Below are 15,171 nucleotides of genomic sequence, written 5' to 3'. Positions count from 1 at the left end.
AGGAAGGTGGAAGTAGAGGGAGAAGAACCAGGGGTTCAAGGCCAACCTCAGCTGCATTGAGTTCAAGGCCGACCTCAGCTACCTTGCCAATTAAAGGCCAGCATGGGCTATAAGAGAGCTCTCAAACCCCTGTCCCCAAGTCAACCCTTTTACACGTAGACTTACCTCTATGTTATACTCTGCCCCATCTGTGTTGATTCTTATTGTAACATCATCATCTCCTATGTGGGCTAGAACTCTAGAGTCAGGCTCGCCTTGAGGGAAAAAAAGAAGGTACTTTTATTATCAAAAATATTTATATCAGAGCCAGGTGGTAGTGTCACATGCCTATAATCCCAGCACTCAGGAGGCAGAGGCAGGTGGATCTCTAAATTCAAGGCCAGCCTGGCCAACAGAGCAAATTTTGGGGCAGTCAGGACTGCACCAAGAAACTCTGCCTCAAAAATAAACAACAACTAAGGAAAACAGGAAGCACAAATTAGAATATATAGATCCCAACAGTAATTTGGAGCTTTCTGTGCCATTTTCACCTTTTTTTTCCTTATTTATGCGTATAAACATTTTGTCTGTGTATGCAGTACCCTCAGAGGCCAGAAGAGAGTATTATATCCCCAGGAACTGGATGCTGTGAGCCTCCATATGGGTGCCTGGAATAGAACCCGGGACCTCTGGCAGAGCAGTCAGTGCTCTTAACCCCCCCGAGTCATCTCTCCAGTCACCCATTTCCTTCTTCTTATTGCAGAAAAAAGTAAAAAGGGGCTAGAGAGATGGCTCAGCGGTTAAGAGCATTGCCTGCTCTTCCAAAGGTCCTGAGTTCAATTCCCAGCAACCACATGGTGGCTCACAACCATCTGTAACGAGGTCTGGTACCCTCTTCTGGCCTGCAGGCATACACACAGACAGAATATTGTATACATAATAAATTAATAAATAAATATATATTTTAAAAAAAAAGAAAGAAAAAAGTAAAAAGCAAACCAAGCCAGGTGAGGGATGGGACGACAGTGCATGAGACACAACAAAGAGACCAGCTTGGGCTATGTTATGAGGGAAGGAGAGACGCTCCCTAAACAACACGCTAAATGATACCTGTACTCTCCTAACTTATAGAGCTAAAAAAAAAAAAACACACCCTTTTGGGGAGCTCAGTGGTTAAGAGCATTGGTTGCTCTTCCAGAGGTCCTGAGTTCAATTCCCAGCAACCACACAGCAGCTCACAATTATTTGTAATAAGATCTGGCTCCCTCTTCTAGCCTACAGGCATACATACAGGAAGAATACTGTATACATAATAAATAAAAATCTTTAAAAACAAAAAAAAACCCACGTCTTTCCTTACCTATCCACCCCCCACAAAAAGAGACTCTGTAAGTAAGCTAAAGCCAAGGCCTATGATGGTTTAAATCTAAAAAATGCCCCTTAAAGACTTGTGCATTCAAAGCTGAGTTTTCAGTTAGATTCTTGAAAGTGATTAGACTATTAGAGTCATACTTCATCAAGGGATTGATCCACTGATGACTAACTCATAACTGAATGGACCAATTGGGAGCTGGAATCTACTTGGAAGGAGTCAGTCATGGGGAAAGGCCTTTGAAGGACATGTGGCGTCCCTCTGCCCTCCTTTCTCCATGCTTCCCAGAATCATGACATGAGCCACCTCTTCCACCACACGCTTCTGCTACCATGATGGTCTGTCTCCCCTCAGTACAAAGCATCGTGAACCAGAACCTTGTAAACCATGCAGCGATGTAAATCCTTCCTCTTTTGCCTGTCAGGCATCCCATCACTGCCAAGCGTGATGAGCGGAGAACACAACAGCCCAGGAGCTCTGCAGAGGGCCAGCACGCACTCACCGACCACGTGCCCGCTGAAGAAGTCCTGCCATTTCACGCTGTACTGGCTTTCTTCTTTTCCATCCACCACCACGACTCTGAAGTTTTGTGAAAAGCGCTCAGTACTTGATGTCAGGTATAATTTAAAATGCCTACAGAGAGAATGCAGTCAGTTTAAAGACATAAAATAGAGGCCTAATTTTCATTTCACTCTTTAAGATCTAGAAGAGACAAGATGAATAAATCTCTACCCAAGTTATAACTACTAATTTTTTCCCAAGATTTATAGCAACTGGTCTCTCTCTTCGGCAGCATATATATACACTAAAATTAGAGGATGCAGAGAGGATGCATAGCCCGCACAAGGATGATACACAAATCTGTGAAGCATTCTGTAATTTTCCTCAGGGGAGAAAAGGTTTAATCCATTACTCTGTGTGTTTGTGTCTGTGTGTGGGCATGAGTACACGGTGGTGAGTGCCCTGGAAGGCCAGAAGAGAGCGCTGGATCCCTAGAAGCTAGAGTTACAGGTGGTTGTGAGCAGTTCAACATGGGTGCTGGGAAACTCCAGTCTTCCATAAAAGTAGCAAGTAAGTGCTTTAACCACAAAGTCATCTCTCCAGACCCACAGCAGCTAATAACAACTTATTGGGTACATGTAACATTACTTCTCCTGCAAAGATAAACAGACTAATTGGTTTAGTTATAAAACCTTGGTAGAACAAAAGAAACTATTTTTCTTTCTTTTTTTTTTTTTTTTCTGAGACAGAGTTTCTCTATGTAACAGTCCTGACTGTCCTGGAACTCACTCTGTGAACCAGACTGGCCTCGAACTCACAGATCTGCCTGCCTCTGCCTCCTGAGTGCTGGGATTAAAGACGTGCACTACCACCACCCAGCTAAAGAAACTAATTTTAAAATGGTCTTTAAAGGGGCGCTGGGGGCTGGCAGGACAACTCACAGGTAAAGTTCTATCTGTGGGGCCTACATGATGGAAAGAAAGCACTAACTCCCTCAAGTTGTCCTCTGACCTTCACATGTATTTCATGATACATGTGTACACATAGATACATAAAGAAATTATGAAGGGGTCCTCTGACTGCTTGAGAGTTCTACCCGACTGGTTTTCCTTGTAGCACTGAGACCCATTAGAAAGGACTGGAAAGGAGGATGTTTTGTCTAGCACTGTGTGCACACAGGGGCAGTCTGCTGTCGTCAAGTAGTCATTTCATCTGCAGCACAGCTCTCGGGAGTCACCAAACACTCCCTGCCTCCATCCTGAGGGCTGTCTGGAGCTTCAGGCACCTGTTGTCTAATTTTTAGAGAGCATTTCCAAGTACTATGAAATCCATTTTTGCAAAAAGTACCGTTATATTAAGTGCATCTGTGTATCCTGGTTAAAAATATGCAATCTTTAAAAATAACCCTTCATATTCTGTACAGTCAAAACAAGAAAGAAAGGAAAGATGGAAGAAAACTCATTAACTAATTCTTGGGGAATAAGGGTAAAGATTATGTATTTCTCTTTCCTGGAAACTGATTAATAAGGAAACACATGTGGGCAGTTAAGGTTTAAATTGGGTGTCCTGCTTATCTCAGAAATTGACTATTAAAGACTCTGTTATATGCCATTAATTTTATCTACCTGCTCTTAAGATAATCTGTCTATTATCTCTACTTCATAAAAGTAAAAGCTGGACCTGAGCAGTTACACACTCACAGTTACACAGCTATCAACTGTGAACCTGAACAATGGATTTGTATTTCACTGCTTCTAGCAACCAGGCTGGCGTCCTATGGAAGAGGTCTTGCTACTGTGTAAAATTATCAAAATGCTGTTTCTGGGTTTATTTAAAAGAACCCATGGGTTTTTTTCCTCCTCAATAAAACTCACCTCAAAAAACAGTAATACATAATTACTACCAGGGACATAGATACTAAGTGTGGATATTAAAATATATATGTCCCAGTTCCTTATATGGTTTAATACTTTAAAGCATTGTCATTCTGAAATAAAAGCTGGGGGTGGGAGCCAGACTTTGATATTCACAGAGACCTTTCAATGTGCCCACTAATACCCAAGGTGAAGAAAGATATGTTGTTCTTCTCAACCATAGGAACAAATTTTGTCAGCTATGGTGTTGAAAATATGAAATGTTACTTCCCTGTGGGTCTGCATAAATCTCTCAACTGCCAGGAAGAAACCCAGACTGGGACTGTCTCCACAGCAACGAATATTTTTAACTTTTTGAGCATACAAGGTAATTTTAGTTTTGCTTATATACTTTCTGATGGTCAGAGAGAGATACAATACATCATTTCATAACCTTGCTCATTTCCCCTGCTATCCAGTGTGCCCTCCTACATCACTCAGTATCACTAATGTTCTTTCCACTTTGGTTACGATGGAACTTTGGGAAGAAAAGCACCCTATTACAAATGTCCTAGGTTTAGGGTCAAAGTTCTCCTGAGCTATGACAGTGTCTCTGACGTTCTTCCTAAGAAAGTCTCACGAGCTGCAATCTGGGTTTTCTGCACCAAGAATCTGCTGTGAGGACTGGGGAGACGGGCTCGGTGGGTAAAGCACTAGCTATGCCAATATGAGGATCAATTAAAAAAAGGGGGGAGGGGGTGCTGAGTGGTGGTAGCTCACACCTTTAATCCCAGGACTCAGGAGGCAGAGGGAAGCAGATCTCTGTGAATTCGAGGTCAGTGTGGTCTATAGAGTGAGGCTACACTGAGAAAACCTGTTTCAAAAAACAAACAAACAAAAAAAGTGGAAGGTGAGGGCTTATGCCCAAGATTGTCCTTTGATCTCCAAACTTGCAGCACCATACCTTAAATACAAGCATCCATACTTAGTAAGTACCCATTCCTTAGTAAACTTTCACCAGTGCTAAAAAAAGTAACTCTTAATTCTGGACGCAGCTGTGCACAAACAGCTATCTATTGTGGGCATGTCATCTAGCTTCTACGAACCATAGGTGTGTGTGTCTTTAAAAGGAAACAACTACATGAACACACACACTTTTTATAAAAAACAGATCTGTTATATGGTAAAAATAAAGCCCAAATTTGTTTTTTAAGTTTTCTAGTCTTAGCACTGTGCTTTATAAAACCTTCAGCTAGGGAGTCAGTTACAACTACTTTGCAGCTTTCTCATTACTTTAGAATGGGTGTTTATTCATTGTGTCAACAAGGAAACAAAGCTCAGCAGGCAAATTTTAAACAAGTTTCCTTTCTCATAAACCACTACTTGTGCTGCAATCCTTCAATATTCATTTCATGCTTTCAACCTTAACAGTCACATCCAAATCTACTGTAGTCTGGTTTAAATTCTTTTGTCTTCCACTGCTATTAAAATGAGAATCTTCTTCTTTGCTATCATCACCAGAAACAGTGGCTTCTCAAAGGCAAGGCTGGCCATTGCCTGCACTGACCATTCCCGCTACCCAAGACTTGATTGTTTATATGTTAGGTAACACAGTATGAGAGGAGAAATAGCACTGGACTAGAAAGTCTGAAAAGCTTGGCTCAAATCCAACCTCCACCATTACTGTATGACCTTGACTGTAAGTCACTAAACCTAAGCATTCATCTACGAGTAAAAAAATATAAAAGACTTAACTCAATAGTCTGAAGGTTCAATGAAAGACCAATTTAGTGCAATGATACATTTTCAGAATTGTTAGACACAATTCCTAATAAACAAGATCAAAACTGTGAATTAATAAAAAAAATACTTAATTGATTCTGTGTAAACAGGGATGGATATTAACATTTTCTTTCTTCCTTCCTCTGCCAGCCTCTACCGCCCAGTGCACAGCTTATATTAACATTTTCTTTATACACCAGTGTCATTTGTGAAACACAAGAAATACGTAAAGCCACAGAAATACCTGCCCCGTCATAGGGAAGGACTCCATAAGCCGCTTCAAATCTCTAGAAAACTCAATTTTTAGTTCTTGTTTTGTACCTCCTCCACTGCTCCTATAGACTAAACACATTTTCACTACACTTATTTAGTGTGGGCCTGTGTGTGGACACACACGAGCCACGGTACACATGTAGAGGCAGTCTTCTACCATGCAGGTCCTGAGGGTAGAGTTCGTGTTGTTAGCAGGCACACTCACACTAAGCCATCTCCCTTCCCACCCATTCCTTAGTAAACTTTCACCAGTGCTAAAAAAAGTAACTCTTAATTCTGGACGCAGCTGTGCACAAACAGCTATCTATTGTGGGCATGTCATCTAGCTTCCACGAACCATAGGTGTGTGTGTCTTTAAAAGGAAACAACTATCAAGAGAATGGAAGAATCAGAGACAAGCTATGCCAAGTGTCTGGTAAACAATACACTCAATTTTTAGGTTGCTTGGAAGCTAAATAGCCAAAATGATACTATCTATAGCCAATATTTTACTATTTGTATATAAGTTCTAAAGTTACTAAAAATAACATGTAGATATGGCAATGATTAGAAAAATAAAATACTATTAAAAACTTCTTGTGGTGGTGGTGCCTTTAATCCCAGCACTCAGGAGGCAGAGGCAGGTGGATCTCTTTGAGTTCGAGACCAGCCTGGTCTACAAGAGCTAGTTCCAAGACAAGCTCCAAAGTTACAGAGAAACCCTGTCTCAAAAGTCCAAAAAAATAAACTTCTTGCACAAAATATCAGTAATATGCAACGACTGACCAATTTCCTTAATATACTAAGCAATACTAAATTCAGTAGCCAAATGAACAAACTCAGTAGCAAAAAATTATGAAGGTGTAATTCATAAAAACAAACAAATGAAATGTTTCACTTGAAACATAAATCAAAACAACTGTGTGAGATATTTGCCCTTAGAGAAGATGAAAGCTACCTGCTGATAAAAACCTAGTCCACTAGGCTGGGGACATAGCATAGCTGGCAGAGGGCTTGTCTGGCAGGCAAAAGGTCATGTTCCCCAGCACCACACCAAACAAGATGTGGAGGCACACACCTGTAATCCTAGCACCTGAAAAGCAGAATTATGCAAGTTTAAGTCCTGTGTGATCTACACAGTGAGTTCCAGCCCAGCCTGGGCTACACAGCAAGACCTTGTCACAAATGAATGAATGAATAAATAAATAATCTGATTAAGTTACTTTTACTTACTTTTCAGGGTATAATAAGACAAATTCTGTACATGCTCATTTCAGATGAAAACTTCGTCTGTGTTGGTTGAACTCACCAACATAGTGAGGGCATGGTGGCATGTATCTACACTTTAATCTATATGCAAAACTATGCACGCACTGAAGAGGCATCAAGATGGTCAATGGGCAAAGGCTCTTGCTGCCAAGTGTGATGGCCCCTGGAACTCACACAGTGGAAGGTAAGAGCCAACTCCTACAAGCTGTCCTAATTTCTACTCATTTGCTGTAGTGTGAGTATCCCCACTGATAATAAGTAAATGTTTAAAAAATATTTTAATGCACTAAAACTTTTTAGAAGTTTACAAACAAAAAAAACTCTTTGGATCTAGGATTTAGTTAGAAAATGACTTACTATAGTCTCTTTAAGGTTGCTTTTTCTTTGTTTTGGGGTGGGGTACTAGGAATAAACGCAGGACCCTGAGTGTGTTAGGCAAGCACTTTACAAACTAATCTGTTTCTCTGGGACAATTTGGTTCTTAAACCAGATACATATATTACTGAACAAGCACTTGGACTGGGCACACAAGTACTGTGTATTCCCAGGAAGAACAATCTCTCACAGGAGCCCAGATGAGAACAATAATCCAGAAGTGTAAGGCTACACCCAAGCCTTAAGAGTAATGACAAGAATAAGAATAAAATGTAAGAATAAGAGTAATGACAACCAATAAGAACTTCTTTGGACCACCGAATGAACCAGAACCGAGACTAGGACAGGGAGAATCACATCTTGATCAGCACTGCTTAATTCTAAGTAGCTCTTTCCCATGACCCAGTGTTCTCTCTGCTTAGAGTAAACCTCATGATGGAACCTAGAAGATGAACTTGATGGTCCCTGAACCCCTGTTTCTAATGTGTGTCTCACCACTGTCTCTTTAACTGGAGTACTAAGTGGGTAGAGCCTAGCCTTTTGTGGCTGTTTGAGCTGGGTTTTTTGACCTAAAAAATATTGGCAACCTTACTCATGTTTATTGTTATTTGAAAATCTTATTCAATGAATTTCTTAAAAGCTCATATATTTATATTCCCCACTGTTTTTCAAAGAAGATTGTATGTATTCTTTCTTATGTATGTATATTTGCAACTAATGTGGCTGCAAGGAATCAAACTGGGTACCCTGCAGTCAGTGCTCTCAACCAGGGCCATGTCTCCAGTCCCATCTTATTGCCCTTTTAACTGTCAGTTCAGATCCCAGCACCCACATTGAGGTGGCTCACAAGAGCCTGTAATGCCAGCTCTAAGAGATTAGATACTCTTCTGGTTTCCTCAGGCACTACAACACACCCATGCATGTATACTCACACAGACACAAACATAAATAGTAAAAATAAATGATTAAAAATTTTTAAAATAGGGGCTGGAGAGATGGATCAGCAGTTAAGAACACTGGCTGCTCTTCCAGATCCAGGCTGGATTCCCAGCATCCACATCACAGCTCACAAACCTCTGTGACTCCAGTCCTGGGGAATCCAATGCCCTAGCCTCTGAAGGCACCAAACACACATGTGGTATAAAGACAGGCAAAACACTCATACATAAAACAATGAATAAAAAATTTTGAAAATAGGACTGGAGAGATGGCTCAAAGGTTAAGAGCACTGGCTGTTCTTCCAGAGGTCCTGAGTTCAATTCCCAGCAACCACATGGTGGCTTACAACCATCTGATCTGGTGCCCTCTTCTGGCCTGCATGTATCCCTGCAGGCAGAACACTGAATACATAATAAAATAAATAATAAATCTTAAAAAAAAATTAAATAAAAAGTATTATAAGCATTCAATTAATAAAACTGTTAGAATTTTATAAATATGGTTATCATTGGTAATACTCTTAATAAATTTTTAAAAGTATTTTAAACATTTTTAAAATAGACATTAAACAGTGTTAGAGTCACACAGGACATACTGTAACTACATCAAGTACAAATCTTGAAGAAGTATTTTCCTAAGATTTCTGTAGATACCTTTTTTTACTGCTTTTGTCAAAACAAGCCAGCCTGCCCCACCTTCACATTGCCCCAGTATTACTCTATGTATAATTCCAATTACCTTTTCAAAGCTGAAAAAGTTAGTAGTGTTTCTAAGTGTGCCGCAGACTGTAGGTCTCTCTTCCTTACAGAGTGCTGCTGGATATTAGACAAAGAGAGGATATCGTAGTCTGAGAGCAAAGAATCAAGTTTCTCTGAAATAAAGGTAAAAAAGTTATTAGCAGGTTAGACAGACAGCTCAGTCAGTTAAGAACATTTCGCACTCAGATCCGAATTCGGATCCCAGTACACACATCAGATGGTTCAGAAGCTCCACGGGATCTAGAGCCGTCTTCTAGCCTCTGTGGGCACCCAACACATACCGTCACACAGACACAATTTAAAAGATTTTTTTTAAAAAGATTATGGAGGTTGAAGCTGTGGCTCAGAAGTGAAGAGCACTTGCTGCTCTTCCAAAGGACCTGGGTTCAGATCCCAACACTCACATGGCAGCTCACAACTACCTGTAATTGCAATTCCAAGGAGGGGAATCCAAGGCCCTCTTCTGACCTCCATCGGTACCAGGTATACATATGGCATATACCCATATACACACACAGGTAAAGCATTCATAGAATAAAGTAAACAAATCTTTAACAGACTGATAAAGGTTGCCAGAGGCTGAAGAGGGGGATCAGCAGTTAAGAGCACCTTTTCTTGCAGAGGAAGAGGACCCAGGTTCAGTTCCTAGCACCCACATGGCTGTTCACAACCATCCATAAATCAAAGTCCAGGGAATCTGACACCCTCTTCTGACCTCCACTGGCACAAACCACACACATGTGGTACACATATATACATACAGGCAAAACATTCATAGACATAAAAATTAAGTCAATAATCTTGAAGGTTTTTAGCACTTAAACCTACTAGACAATTGTGTCAGACAATAAGCTGAAGTGCTTGGGTATGTGGCCAACAAATCACGTCCTTACAAAAAGAATGAACCTGAATTAATAAAGATCTAAGTTCAAATTCTTAGGACATAAAAGGTTCAGATGCTGCCAAGTTAAATAACTAGTGCAAGAAGCCATCGGCCACGCCTAGAAAGTTAGATTCCTGCAGAACAAATGACCCAGTTTCTCCTGGAAGCAGGGAGGGGCAAGGAGGTAACAGACTTAAGAACACAGAAACAACTACACTCTGAGTGCGGCAAACAAGCTAGATGTGGGAAGACTCTTGAAGGGCCGGGAGCTGGACTCGGAGTGAGGTTAGACACCAAAGAGTACCATGAGACTTCAAGATAAAAGGCATTTCTAGCATGCATGTTTAAAATGTCCAAGATAAAAGTAGCTGATCCAACCGTTTCCCTGTCAAACTGAGCTAACCCAATCCCTCATCCATGAACAGGTACTAAGAAGACTGATAGATGATATGTATTAACAGCCTAAGAAACTAAAGCCAGGAAAGCACACAAGTCCCCAAACCCAAGTTACAGACCAGTCTGGGCTTGTCAGCAAGACTCAGTCTCAAACCCGAGGGCTGGCAATAGCATCACTACCATGGCCACCCCAAACAGACACACCAGCCTCTACCAACTCAGGTACAGGGAGAGGGCACTAATGCCCAGAAGGAAACGAACACCTATTGCTTTACCAGACCAAGTTGCCAGCCAAGAAAACAAAGACACACTGCCTGCAGGCAGTTCAGAAAAAGTACGAGATTCAAAACCTGAGCTACTATAATAAAGTATATGCCACTGCTCTCCATGTTTTTAACCAAGCCTCTACTGCCTCCTCCAAAAGAAGAGCTTTAAAGTAAGGTTTTTAACTTAAAAACAGTAGACACCTGCCCGTCACTCTAGTTCCTGGGGGTCTGACACCCTCTCCGGGCCTCCTCAGACATCAGGCACATGCAAACACTCACATACATAAAATAAAAATAAATATTAGCTGCCTAAAATACATGAGCTGATATTTTCCTTTTCTTTCAATAATCAAGGCCATTCAAATCATTCAAATGGACCTAGAATTCCTCACTACAGGGCAGCAGCACTCTGGGCTAATGTTTGTTACACAGTAAAAACTTAAATGGTTTTAAAAGAAATGTCAAAAGCATCCAATTATTTCATGTCAACCAAAAATTAAGAGTAATTTTATTTGGGGACAGGAGAGTACTATGCAGCCCAGAAACTCAAGCGTTCCAAGTGCTGGGATTATGGGTATTTTTTTGTTTGTTTGTTTGTTTGTTTTGGGTTTCTGAGACAGGGCCTTACTGTAGTGCAAAATGACCTCCAATTTACAGCAACCCTCCTGCCTGAGTCTTCCAAGTGCTAGGATTAAAAATACAAGCCATCACACTCATTTTTTAAGAGTGACAGAGTTGGGAGTATGGCGAGGTGTGACTGAGACAGAATCTCCTGCAGTCCACGGTGGCCCTGAACAAGCTATATAACATAGCATAACCCTGAACTCCTGATCCTATCCCACCTCCCTGGTGCTGGGGTTGCAGGCCTGCCTGTGCTTTCACATTCAGCCTTAAAAATAATGTAGGCCTAGGTCCAAATCAGGAGCAGAAGGAGAGAGAGCACGAGCAAAGAACTCAGGACCGCAAGGGGTGCACCCACACAATGAGACAATGGGGATGTTCTATTGGGAACTCACCAAGGCCAGCTGGCCTGGGTCTGAAAAAGTCTGGGATAAAACCGGACTCGCTGAACATAGCGGACAATGAGGACTACTGAGAACTCAAGAACAATGGCAATGGGTTTCTGATCCTACTACACGTACTGGCTTTGTGGGAGCCTAGGCAGTTTGGATGCTCACCTTATTAGACCTGGATGGAGGTGGGGGTTCCTTGGACTTCCCACAGGGCAGGGAACCCTGATTGCTCTTCGGGCTGAGGAGGGAGGGGGACTTGATTGGGGGAGGGGGAGGGAAATGGGAGGCGGTGGCGGGGAAGAGACAGAAATCTTTAATAAATAAGTAAATTTAATAAAAAAATAAATAAATAAATGGAAAAAAATAATGTAGTCCGGGCAGTGGTGGTGCACGCCTTTAATCCCAGCACCCAAGAGGCAGAGGCAGGTGGATCTCTGTGAGTTCAAGGCCAGCCTGGTCTACAAGAGCTAGTTCCAGGACAGGCTCCAAAGCTACAGAGAAACTCTGTCTCGAAAATATATATATATATATATATATATACGTATATATATATGTGTGTGTGTGTGTGTGTGTGTGTATATATGTGTATGTATGTATGTATGTATATATGTTTAGGCCTGAAGAGACAGGTCAGAAGTTAAGAGTAATTGTGGTTTTTGAAGAGATCTGGGGTTTAGTCCCAGCATCCAAATAGCAGCTCACAACTCTAGTTCCATAGGACCTGGCACCCTCTTCTGACCTCCAAGAACAACGGACACAAGTGGGACACAAACATGCAGGCATAAGAGGCAGATACAAAATTAAAGTAAGTAAATTTTAAGAAAATTAATGAACCCAAGAGCATAGTCCCTGAATATTCCCAATCAGTCCGTTCCTCAGCTCATTCACCGGCTGCTGTGAGCCAAGCACTAAATAGTCCAAGGGCTGAAACACAACAGCAAAAGAACAAAGTCCTTGTGCTACAGAATACTCATTGTAGTATGAAGCACAGAATGCACAAGAAAACAGATCTCAGCCAGGCAGGCCTGGGGCGCACGCCTATAAGCCTGGCACTCCGGAGGCTGGGACAAGAAAAGCACAGTTGCAGGAGAGTGGGGGCTACACACAAACTTCAGGTCAGAGAAATGCATTCATAGTAAGTCTGTCTCCAAAGAAAGAAGGGAGAAAATAAAGGAATGGAATGGAGGGAGGGAAGGGAAAAAAGGAAGAGAGGAACTAGCAAAGAACAGAGAAAAGAGGTGTGGACATTAAAGCAAGATAAAAGTATTAAACAGTTTCTATAGGGTGGTAGGAAAGATTATCTTCCTGTTAAATACCTAAGTAAACCCGAGAAAGCAAGAATGCAGGCATGCAGAACCTGGAAAAAACATAAATGCCCCTCGACCGAAGAATGGATAAGGAAAATGTGGTACATTTACATAACGGGGTACTACTCAGCAGAAAAAAATAACAACAGCTTAAATTTTGCAGGAAAATGGGTGGAGCTAGAAAACATTATTTTGAGTGAGGTAACCCAGACACAGAAAGACAATTATCACATGTACTCACTCATAGGTGGTTTTTAAACATAAAGCAAAGAAAGCCAGCCTACAAACCACAATCCCAGAGAACTTAGACAACAATATGGACCCTAAGAGAGACTTACATAGATCTAATCTACATGGGAAGTAGAAAGTATAAAAAGACAAGATCTCCTGAGTAAATTGGGAGCATGGAGACCGTGGAGGAGGATTGAAGGGGGGAGGGAAGAGGCAGGGAGGGGAGCAGAGAAAAATGTAGAGCTCAATAAATATCAATAAAAATGTATAATAAAAAAAGAGTGCAGGCATGCTACTACCAGATCAAAGTTTTTTTGTTTTTTTGTTTTTTTTTTTTTTTTTTTGGTTTTTCAAGACAGGGTTTCTCTGTGGTTTTGGAGCCTGTCCTGGAACTAGCTCTTGTAGACCAGGCTGGTCTCGAACTCACAGAGATCCACCTGCCTCTGCCTCCCGAGTGCTGGGATTAAAGGCGTGTGCCACCACCGCCCGGCTCTACCAGATCAAAGTTAATCAACATTCGTTCAAGGCTCTGACTCAAAATTCACAGTTGCTAGATATTACCCTATTTTTTGTGTTAACAGAATTTTCTTTTGAAGTCAATCCAGAAGAAAGCTGTTACAGATATTATTGGCTCTCCCACCACAAGATGGCAGCTGGTGATTTGACTCTGCAATCACAAAGCTTAGGGGCACCAACAGAAAACCTTTCAGAAGCTTGCCCTTTTAGTCAACCAACTTGTTCAACAATGTCCAAGCTTTTCTCCTGGGGGCTGTGCTGCGTGAGTCACTACACTATCTCCACAGAACACTTCGAATGAGGACGAAGACTAAATAATGCGTCTACCACCCCAAACTCTGATGCCACTGCTGTGTCAGAGAACCAAAGAAAGGAAGAAAAATACAACCAAACCCGAATGCAACACCGCACTGGGTTTTTGAATTTCATCCAGGCTGAGAAACTCAAGCTTTTCTGAAATGATGCTTTTAAAAGCCTGTGAAGACAGCCAGGCCTCCTGGGACTGTCTACCTAGTTGGTCTCGACCTTTCAGCATTTCAAGCAAAATGGCCTTTCTTCCCTCTGGACTCTACAGCTCTCAGTATCTTTCTTCTGACACTTTTTGTTTTATGACATGTTTTATCTCACAGATTAAAAAATGGCCAGGAAGGAGCCACGTTTTATTCACCACAACGTCTTTTTATTGTGGTATTGCTCACGGAGCCCCAGGCTAGCCTTGAACTCCTTCCTGATCCTGCATCCACCTTCCTAGTGAAGACCACCACATGCAGCTCTCATCACAGGATTCTATCGTTAAAACATTCAGCATAGAAGCTTGGCTCATCAGGCTCACGTTCACAAATTACATGAATTTTCGATGCTGAAGTGCCAACACAAGTCTTCAATTGCCTTGATACAGGCTGGTACATGAACTCAGTTTCATTAAGATCATAATCATACCTACTGACTTAGAATCCTACCTCAATATTGTACTTTCATTGTCAATAACATAGACCAGGGCTCCTCAGGGTGTGGTTCCCCCAAACCAGCTGCATCGGCAGCTGGGGGCTTGTTAGAAATACGAACACTCAGAAACCCTCAGTGTGTGGACCAGCAATTTATGTCGCCTTCCAGGTAATTCTCATGTGAATTCAGGTTTGAAAACCACTAAGCAAGTGTGGCAGCATGACGGCTCCTACTGGCAAGCTTAGCTACTGAAAGCTGAAGCAAGAGGAAGGCTAGAGTTCGAAGTCACCCTAGGCAACACGGAGGGACACCAGCCCCTAAAGGCCTCCCTGTCCTACACCATAAGAGAAATGGAAAAGAAAAGAGAAAACCACTTAGGCTAAAGTAGTAAACAACTAAAAATAATGCTTCCAGCTGGAGACCAAGCAGCTAATACATAAGCAAGCCTGTGGGGACACTCCACATAGGGTGCTTCTTGCACACTTCCTTAAATTTACAGCAAGGCAGAGTAGGCACCAGGCTCGTGTTTACAGA

General features: G+C 41.7%; 1 protein-coding gene across 2 annotated transcripts in view; it reads right to left on the bottom strand.

Annotated features, from left to right (window-relative positions):
- Adam17 (ADAM metallopeptidase domain 17) overlaps window positions 1-15,171 on the bottom strand; it is a 53,857-nt gene that overhangs the window by 32,075 nt on the left and 6,611 nt on the right. For both annotated transcript variants that reach the window (XM_075984076.1, XM_075984077.1), the window contains exons 2-4: window positions 9,061-9,193; window positions 1,854-1,984; window positions 166-254 (exon numbers count right to left, since the gene is read on the bottom strand). In XM_075984076.1, the coding sequence (XP_075840191.1) occupies window positions 166-254; window positions 1,854-1,984; window positions 9,061-9,193 (353 nt within the window). The remainder of the gene's footprint in view (window positions 1-165; window positions 255-1,853; window positions 1,985-9,060; window positions 9,194-15,171) is intronic.

The sequence above is a fragment of the Microtus pennsylvanicus genome, chromosome 8 (assembly GCF_037038515.1).
Source record: "Microtus pennsylvanicus isolate mMicPen1 chromosome 8, mMicPen1.hap1, whole genome shotgun sequence".
Lineage (NCBI taxonomy): Eukaryota > Metazoa > Chordata > Mammalia > Rodentia > Cricetidae > Microtus > Microtus pennsylvanicus.
This window is presented reverse-complemented; position numbering and strand designations above follow the sequence as displayed.